Source organism: Astatotilapia calliptera, chromosome 3 (assembly GCF_900246225.1).
Source record: "Astatotilapia calliptera chromosome 3, fAstCal1.2, whole genome shotgun sequence".
Taxonomy (NCBI): Eukaryota; Metazoa; Chordata; class Actinopteri; order Cichliformes; family Cichlidae; genus Astatotilapia; species Astatotilapia calliptera.
The window spans coordinates 1,196,420-1,205,924 of NC_039304.1; the positions used below are offsets into that span (position 1 = coordinate 1,196,420).

The 9,505-nt window shown below is 47.4% G+C and overlaps 2 protein-coding genes across 2 annotated transcripts in view; one reads left to right on the forward strand and one right to left on the reverse strand.

Moving 5' to 3' along the window:
- LOC113015885 (NACHT, LRR and PYD domains-containing protein 3-like) overlaps nt 1-9,505 on the forward strand; it is a 525,401-nt gene that overhangs the window by 214,833 nt on the left and 301,063 nt on the right. The window lies entirely within an intron of this gene.
- paqr9 (progestin and adipoQ receptor family member 9) lies at nt 3,624-7,980 on the reverse strand. The gene has a single exon (XM_026158699.1). The coding sequence runs from the start codon at nt 7,044-7,046 to the stop codon at nt 5,901-5,903; it is 1,146 nt and encodes a 381-aa protein (XP_026014484.1). The 5' UTR covers nt 7,047-7,980; the 3' UTR covers nt 3,624-5,900.

Here is a 9,505-nt window from a genome sequence, read left to right on the forward strand (position 1 = left end):
TGAAAGCAGCTCTCCATTGTTTAAAGTTCTGCTCTCACACAGCACTGATTTCTGGAACACCAACAAACGAGGCAAAGATGCACACGCTTCCTGTCTGCCAGCAGTTTTCTCCAGCACCTCCTCTGAAGCCATGGTCCCATCCCTGAGGTCTACCTGATGCAAAAGCCAGGTGACCAGAGGGCCTGAAGCACCTCAACCAAAGCAGCTCGCTCCTCTCAGTGTGCAGCAGCAGGTTTACTCCCAGTTACTCCCAGTGTGCAGAGAGAAAAAGCCCAGACACGTGGAAACAGATTTCAGCTTGTACTGGTTCAGGACCACAGGTGAGGACGGCACAAAGAGCAGCTAGCAAACTCAGCTCCCTCCTCTCCATGCTGTGCGTGTGTTGCTTCCACAGCCACCAGCAGACAGCTGCTGTGGGTTATGAGCTCACCTGGAGAAAGAAGTGGAGCTTCCCCTCTGTGGAATACCACCTACTGGATCTAGAGATCCACCAGTACGCCTGGCAGACTGACACCAGAGGCCAGTGCCTGCTTCAGGTCTCAGCAGTCCTCAGCAGTGAGCCAGCCAGGCTGACCCAGAGGCGTCTGTGAGATTGTTTAGAGCACAGAAACATTCAGGGAGCTGCTGAGACTTGCATGCATGAGACTGGGGCTGTGTGGGTGGGGACGAGCTGATCAGCCCCAGCCAGGTGGGAGAAAAGAAGTGTGGAGAGTTTAGTGACATTACTCAAGTAAAAGCTGTGCTACATTTCCACAGAGTCCTGCAGAGCAGGTCCAGACTGAACACAGCAGAGGAAGCCTTTCTGTCTCCCACACAAACAGCAAAACCACAGTTCACACACAACAGCTGCTTCCTTCTGGGTCCACTCAGCACCCTCCACTGGTCCCCACTCTCCGACATGTTTCAGAGTCCTGCACAGCGACCAGCTCCTCCCACCACCTGTCATCATCCTGGGATACTCTCTCTCTTCTGCTTCTGTTTGGTACTCAGACAGCAAAGCGTTTCCCTGCTGGGTGCTTCCCTCACTGCATGATCGAGGACAAGAAGCTTAAAACATTGCACGTCATGTAACTGACAGTGGCGATGGATGAAGCTGCAGCTGTGTTCAGACTCGTGATTATCTTACCAGACAAAATAAATCCAGCACAGTCTGATTATTTCACACTGTTTCACCGACCTGCTGCTTTTCAGGGATCACTGTGTCAGTTTCATGTGAAAATAACAGAGAGCGCATCGTCCTGTATGAAAGCTCAATAACCAAACGTGATAGGGTCGTGTTTTCCCTTCAGCCTATCAGCGGTGAATACCACACTGCCCCTCCCCAGTTCAGACCACGAAGCTTATCTCAGCTCACAGCTGTCAGAACTGAATGAGTAGATGAAACAAACAAACCCTCTTTGTTGTGAAAGTACGGACATTTGCAAACGATGTTCCACCTGATATTTGAATAGTCTGACTTCAGCTTCTCATGTTGTTAAAGTTCCTCCCTTAAAACTGGACTTTGCACAGGTTTGAAGCCCACACACTGAGCCCATATGAAATGTTTTGCATACTTGTAGTAATTTGCATCACCAATTGAAGAAGCTCATCAATCTATATGTAAGATATCAAGCCTGAAGAGGTTGCATACATGTAAAAACTGTATGTACCCATACAGCCTTTGCCATGACACTCATCATCAGCTATCAAAACAAGCTGACTGGAGTCCACCGGCTGATAGGACATGTGTTGACAGTGCATGTTGGAGCACTAAGCCATGAAGTCCAAGGACTTCTGAGACAGGACTGTATTTAGGCACAGATCTGGGAAAGGGTATCGAAGACATCCTCCAGAAATTGAAGCAGTTTGGAACAACCAGAACTCTTAGAAAGGAACTCAAGGTGACCACGAAGCCAATGTTCACCCTGACAAAGCTCCATCACCGCTCCTTGGAGAAAGACAGGAGCCACGCCTCAGTTAAAAGCACAGGAGTCTGATCAGAACCTGGTCTGATGCCAAACGTCATGTCAGGAAGAAATCAGGCAGCGGTCATCACCTGGCATGAAGCGTGGTGGCAGCAGCGTTTGCGTGCTGCGGAAACGTTTTTCAGCAACAACGAACCGAAAGACGTGTCGGGGTGCCGAGACTTGAGCTGGACTGATCATGAAGTGGATCTGACGTTCAGAGAGCTGCTGTGGGGCTGTTTGCAAACAGGCTCTTGCTGTTCGCTCGTTCCTCTAACTCCCTCACTCGCGCTTTTTCCTTTTGCTTTGGTAAATCCTCGTAAAACAGATAAAACCATTAAAGAAGTCAGATTATAAAACAAATCTCTTTGCCTGCATCTGATGCTGTGACAGTTATTTCTCACTCTTCATTTCGGTCGCAGCAGATGGCCCCGCCCCTCCCTGAGCCTGTTTTTGCCGGAGGTTTCTTCCTGTTAAAAGGGAGTTTTTCCTTCCCACTGTCGCCAAAGTGCTGCTCATAGGGGGTCATATGATTGTTGGGTTTTTCTCTGTATGTATCATTGTAGGGTCTACCTTACAATATAAAGCACCTTGAGGCGACTGTTGTTGTGATTTGGCGCTGTGTAAATAAAGCTGAATTGAATTCATTTACATTAGCCTTTGCCTCCATCACTCTCCCCTTTGCTTTCACCACCTTCTTGACTGTTTAAAGGCTCCCTGATTTAGCAGCAGCTCTGCTTGAGGATGATCTCCACTCTGATGTTCATGTCTTTCCTGCAGCTGTGGATGTTAAAGTCAAATGAGACAAAGTGATGCAGTGGGGTAGAAGTGGAAAAGCCAGCTGTGTGTGCAGGTACGTGCACGTGGCAGAGCGTAGGGTCCTGCAGACCTACAGCACACACAGCATGCAGCAGGCTGAGAGGAGGAAGTGCTAGACTTGCAAATCAGGGCAGGACAGGGAACTTCTTTGAAAACATTTGAATTATTCAAACCTCTGAGATCCCCTGACTTAGCGAGTCTAAACACCTATAGACATGTTTGCAGCTGTGTGGGGCCAGGAACCAGGACTGTGTGCGATGGCTGAAACTGAACACGTCACACTTTCATTTGCTTTCGTCTGTCAGTTAGAAGATTAATAACAAATCCATTCGTTCAAAGGTTAAAAATGCACCTGCTAGCATCTGCATGGACACAGATAAGGGTGCAGTTAATATGTTTGATCTCACTTCTTTAATCCAAACGACGCAAAAGAAAAGCTGGGAAACAACGGAGGAGCTCAGCTGCACACGTTAACGCCACGACACAGGAAGCAGCAGCAGGACTTCCCAGTGTTTGTTACGTCAGCTTCAGAGTTTGCAGTTTCAAAACGACGCTTGAAGTGAAAAACAAACTTTCTGTTCTGCACATGAACCAAACATTATTTTGTGATGTCTGCTTTGTGTTCAGTTGCTGCCCACAGCCCACATGACTGTTCTTCAGCCTGCTGTGTTCAGCTTGTCGTCGCACGCTGTTGTCACTTTGTAGAGGCTGGTCTCTGACCCACACCAGCTTACAGGAAGTGTTTGTGTTGCACTCATTACAACGAAACCAGCAGTGCTGTTTGTGCAGCTGAAGCTAAGGACAGCATTCAAGTGGCATTGATTATGAAAGCAGTAAAGAAAATAAAGACCCACAATGACAGAAGTTCTCTGTGTAATTTATTGAAAACTCAAAGATACACTATTTGATTAGGATTTGTACACTGAGTGCTAGAATTACCATCCTGAAGTCATTCATAATTAAATGCATGTGTAAATAATCTATTAGAGTTTTCTTCACCCTGAGTACTTCACTAGGTAAGATGAGTAGTCAGTGAGTCTAACATCCTCATACTGAACACAGCTTAACAGATTCCAGACTCAACCGGACACGATCGGTTCCAGCGATGGTTTTTCTCAGCAACACAACGATTCGAATGCTGAATTGAGGTAAACACATTGCTTCAACACAGACGAGTCTCTCAGGCCGTTCATCAGACAGCAATACTTTAACCTGAAATGAAATATCACAGCACCACAGACCCTCAAAGGAGCCACGCGAGGAGCCTGAAGAAAGTGCAGCATGATTTCAACCTCTATGTTCCCTCCGTACATATTCCAGTGTCACGTGTAATAAACAACTCTGATCCATGAGAATTAATTTCTGGTGTGCAAGTATAAGCAGGTATATGTGCAGATTTTAGTACATGATCACAACGTCACCACGTGAGATTAACAAACAGGTCAAAGAGAAAAAAAACCACCGATGGTCACTGTCCGTTTGAAGAGCGCAAACCCGGCGGGGTGGAGGACCGGACCACACCGATGTCTCGCTTCTTTTTGTGGAAGACATGAAACTAAATGATCAGAAGAATATTTCTGTTTAACTAAAATCATCATCATCATTATTACACACTTACGTTTGTGTTCAGCAGTACAGATTTGGGGACATTAGTCACTGTATGGTAAAATCTGGCTCTTATGCAGCTTTTCTAATCTGCTCAAGCACTTTATACAGCAGGTCTCTTTCACCCGTAGATTCATACGAGCATCTTTTCTACATCTTTCACACTCAAACGCATCTGCAGCGACTGGTGCTTCGAGTGTCTCGCCCAGTATACTTTGACATCCAGCAATGAAGCCACCAAGCTGACCTGCTCCACCTCCATGTTCGAGTTCTCAGCATATGAGAGGTTATATGTCCACTTCATCCACTACTAATGCTTCTCTGGACAACCCACATCTAAATAACACGATGTACATGGATGGTGTCTAAACCAAACCCTACAGGGTCCAAGTCTCACGGCTGAGGAGGTGTGATCAAGCAACGCCACAAAGCTTAACTTTGCTCAATCAAGACTTGGTGGTAAAGTTAACATTTAACTCGATCGTACAGCCTCAGGCTGTTCATGTTGGACTCACTGAACGTCGCTGGTTTCAGCCTGTATTTAAAAAATGGACACACTGAGCGTATGGCTGACGATAACACACGTGGTCATATCAGCTTGTAGGAACTGAAATTGTGATGTTAGCTCAACACTTTTCAAACTATGGCTTTGACTCTGAAGGCTGCTCAGCACATGAAGGGTCTCGGACACAGAGCCCACTGCTGCAGTCACTGTGCTCACGCTAACAAAGCAAACCTTTAAAGTGGAACAGTGCTCTGCAGACTTTGCTCTCATCATAAAGATATAAAGTATGCAGTGAGCAGCAGAGCCTAAGGGGAAAACCACACAAACAGCAGAAACAGTCACACAAACACATTTCACCTGTCAAAAACTGCGGTGTCAGAAGGACACGGTTATTTGCTTTGAAGTGTTGTGTCCTTACAGAAAGTTAAGCATGGCTTCTTAATGACGGGGCGAGTATGTGCGGCCCCTGAAAGTGCTTCACTGTAAGACTGAGAAGAGCTCTCAGCTATTTCTGTCGTCGTGTGCAACGCACACTTCCTGCTGCAAGGGTCACTTGCAAAACAGACAGGAAATGAGATTCGTGTGCGAATGTTTGTGCAAGTAAGAGGAAGAAAAGGTATGTTATCAAAGGAATCATTGGACATGAAACAATGGGCTCGGCACAGGCCGCAGCAACACACCGTTTTAGCTCGAAATAACAAACGGAGGAGGAAGAACAAAAAGGACCTAACAGCAGACAGCTCATCAGCAAATGTTCTTAATGGTCCCACTAACGTCTAACATGTTAACCAGTCGTAAAGTGGAACATTAGTTCTCCTGGGCAGCAACCATAATTGCAGAGCCCTGAGAGGTAGTTGTTGTCCCAGCGCTCAGACGTCCTGTTAGGAGGTGCTGCAGCTGCAGCTCTGGGGAAAGAACTGGCAAAGATATGCACTCAACCACACGTGTGAGCTCTACATATAATCCTTATAATCCAAAGGGGGCGGGAACATATGGCGGGTCTAATGATGGCGGTGACTTCTCCGTGATCAGTGACATTTCAGGTGCTTCTTGGGGTGCTCCTTTTCCAGCTGTTCTCTCTGGGATCCATAGATACAGTTGGCCCGCCAGGAGAACCATACGATGATGGAGACAATGGTGGTCTGGAGGAGGAGCATCACTCCGTAGGTGGACGCAACGGTGGGTCCAGGTAGGTGGGAGAGGGAGGTGGGGGGCAGCAGCAACGCTGGGCTCAGCAAGATGGCCTTAATCTCAGCCTTGATCATGTGAAGTTCATCCAGGATGGACAAAAACGTGCAACAGTGGAACCACTGGTGGCTGTGCCCCCAGATGTCAAAGCGTCCTGGCGCAAGGCGTTCGGGGAACTTGCTAATGTTGAAGATGGCTGACACCAGCAACCAGAGGCAGTGGCGATAGAAGAAGCGGGCCATGGGGGTGGAAGCGGTGAAGGAGGAGGAGGAGGTGGAGTAAGGCGATCGGGTGAGGAGGCGGTAGAAGATTGGTGTGGAGGAGATGAGAAACGGAAGGAGAAAAACCAGCGTCCGGATGATATATCGATGCTGCCTCCACCTCTGCCGAGTATTGCAGCAGGATAAAACACAGATGATTGCTACAACACATGCACACGGGATGTAGTAGGTCTCAAAGAACACGTTGCACTCTGGGATTGCATAGGCTGAGGGTGCAGCCTCACGGTTCAACTCCACCCGGGAGCTGCTCCCTGTCTCTGCTATTCCTGCCTGAGGGTGGATGTAGTAGTAGTATGCCAACGATGAGCCGACCGTGTACGCACTGATGGTGCCGTAATCCACGAAGAAGCAAACCTCTCGTACCACAAGAGACATTGAGTTAAGCAGGTGAGCCATGCTGCTGGCCATCAGTAAACAGGACACCCCAATAAAGTAATTCCACAGCGGATAGAAGAAAGGCTCACCGCTATCAGGCGCACCTTCCCAACCAAAAACCTCCACAAAGTAGTAGAAAAAGATGAAAACAGGAAGAAAGTGCGTCCAGAAATTGCCCGTTTCATTGGTAGGCCTGAACGCTGACAGTAAGCAGTCCCACAGGCTGTAGTTTGGGAAGCGGTAGCCCGTCAGGATAAAGTTTTCTATGACTCGAGGCGGCACGTCCGTATGCCTCAGGAGAGGCAATGGCTGACCGCAGTTCAGAAGCATAGTTAGAGTTTATTTATGCTGCCGATGGACAAAAACCTCCGCTGGGATCTCTGTTTGCATAAGTTCTTCACTTTTATTGCTTGGCTGTTGACTTTATTGCTGATCACATCGTGGTTTGCGATTCAATCCGTTGCTTCTGGGTGGATAAGGCATCTACAGACAGGCCCAGCTCTAAAAGACCATTCAGCACCCTCTGTGCACCTCCAGGCCTCGTGAGCTGCACACTAATCCAGTGAGCAGCTACTACAAAGCCCAGGAGTGAACCAAGAGCAAAGAAGAGTTATGCAATATCCAAAAAGCTTAGGCCACTGGTTAATTTTTCATTTTGGTTTCCAAGGTCAGCAGAAACATCCAGCATGCAAAGTCCATCTGCCTGTTGGTCGTTCCTTCTTTTGCATAGTGGATCACACACACACACACACACACACACACACACACACACACACACACACACACACACACACACACACACACACACACACACACCTGTCTTGTGATGCTTAGTTCTGCAGCAGCGAATAAAATGGAGCTCAGTTATTACTGTGTTACAAGGTGGAACAGCGCGTCAGTGAAGGAGTCCGTACAGCTGGTGTCCTGGAGACTCCGTGGCATGTAGGCCGTGTTGTTCATCAGCACTGTCCTGTTTGCTGCAGCGAGTCTCCACGGCCCGGCTTCTATTCATTCAGCTGCCGGTGTGTTGCAGTGCGCTGCGGGCACGAAGAAATCCTTCAGGACTGACACGAGCCGGCGTTCAGTCCTTCGACGCAAGGTCACGTTTAAAAATAGCATTTTAGAGCCGAGAGCGCGCCTTCATATGTTCCACGCGTAAAGGGTCGATGAGGCAGGAGAGCGCGATGCCCGAGGAGGGCGACGGCAGCCGGCGTTTCTGCGAAACACCGAGCGGAACGGCGCTTTGACAGGCACCTGCGTCAAGTTACGCGCAGTCACAGCGAGTTTCCGGTCAGCGCTTTCAAACGGGAACACCGAGGCTGTGACGTAACACTTCTAAGAGGTCATTGTGTCCACCATTTGAACCGCCGCCGCACTGCCAAAGCGCAGTCTCTAACTACAACACAAGGCAGCACCAAATACAGGACGTGTGAGGTGAAACTGTTATTTGAGCCGAGGTTCATTATTATTCATTACAAGGAACAACTGAGCAGCTGCACTGGGTGCAGAGGGCAGCAGAGCAGAGCTGGCAGCACTATCAGTGTGGCAGGACGTGCGTCTCTGAATTCATCATTTACATTTAACTACGACCACAAACTGCTCTGGAAAGATGCGCCCGCGTCCTTGTTACTGCTGAATCTGATCCTGAGGCAGGCTTCGTGTTTGACACCTGATCGGGACTGTTGTGATGTAGCAGTGCGGTGTGTTGAACAGGGGTCCGAGCAGGCAGACAAACGCAGAGAGATCACTCTAATGCGGCCTGTTATTGGTCTTTATAATGGGAAGCAACATGACGTCACTGCTGTTGTGATTTGGCGTTACAAACAAAATTAAATAAAACGGAATCGAAGTGAAATCTTCCAAGAGCCTTATTTTGAAGGGGATTCACTCAGTTTCCGGTACAGTTACGACTCGTGCAGCTGATACAGAAATCTTGAGTGTGCGTGTGTCCGTGTCGTGTGGTTGAGGTTTGCTGTAGTCACACTGGGGACAGATGAGGACTGCACTGTTAGGGGCACCATGCTACACCACTGCATGTCTGACAAGACAGGGAAAAACAAAGGGAATAATCTTCAGTGCAGAGGACGAAGTCTGCTTCCTGTCCACTACCAACATAACAACTCAGTTTTTCAATATCCTAACCAGCTAGTTAGTTCTCTGACCAGCTAGTTAGACAGCTATTAATCACAAAGGCAGCCAGCAACATCCTGTGTGAGAAAAACTTCATTCCTGCAACCAGTTTGATGAATTCCTGTACACTGAATTATTTATTTAAATAATCTTTATTCATCTCGTGTCCTCCTTATTTAGACAAGTGCAAAGATAAATGCAGAGGTAGAGACTAACAAAAGTTACACAAAATACAAACAAAAACATGTACTTGAGAACAGAAAGCTAGTGTAGAGAAGTCGTTCTCAGAGTGAAGTATTGTGTTCCACAAGAACAGGAAACTTTTACCATTTAAAGATATTTGGTTCATATTTCACATTTGGTGACTATCTGACCTCAAACCTCAACACAGTCATCTGAATACAGGACAAGTGGTCTTAATGTCAAAACGTCCTCCTGTTGTAATGAGTGAAGGGTTCAAATATGACCTTTACAGTTTGTTCAGGGAATAAACAATCATGTCGTGTAGACGAAGCCCAAACGTGACACTGATAGCAAGAAGAACATCGTGGAAATAAAGGATATAAAGATGACACAGTCAGCAACCAGCCCAGTTCCCCTTTTTACGAGTATTTATGTCTATATTTTTAAACACATCAGCATTAGATCCAGACAAAAGA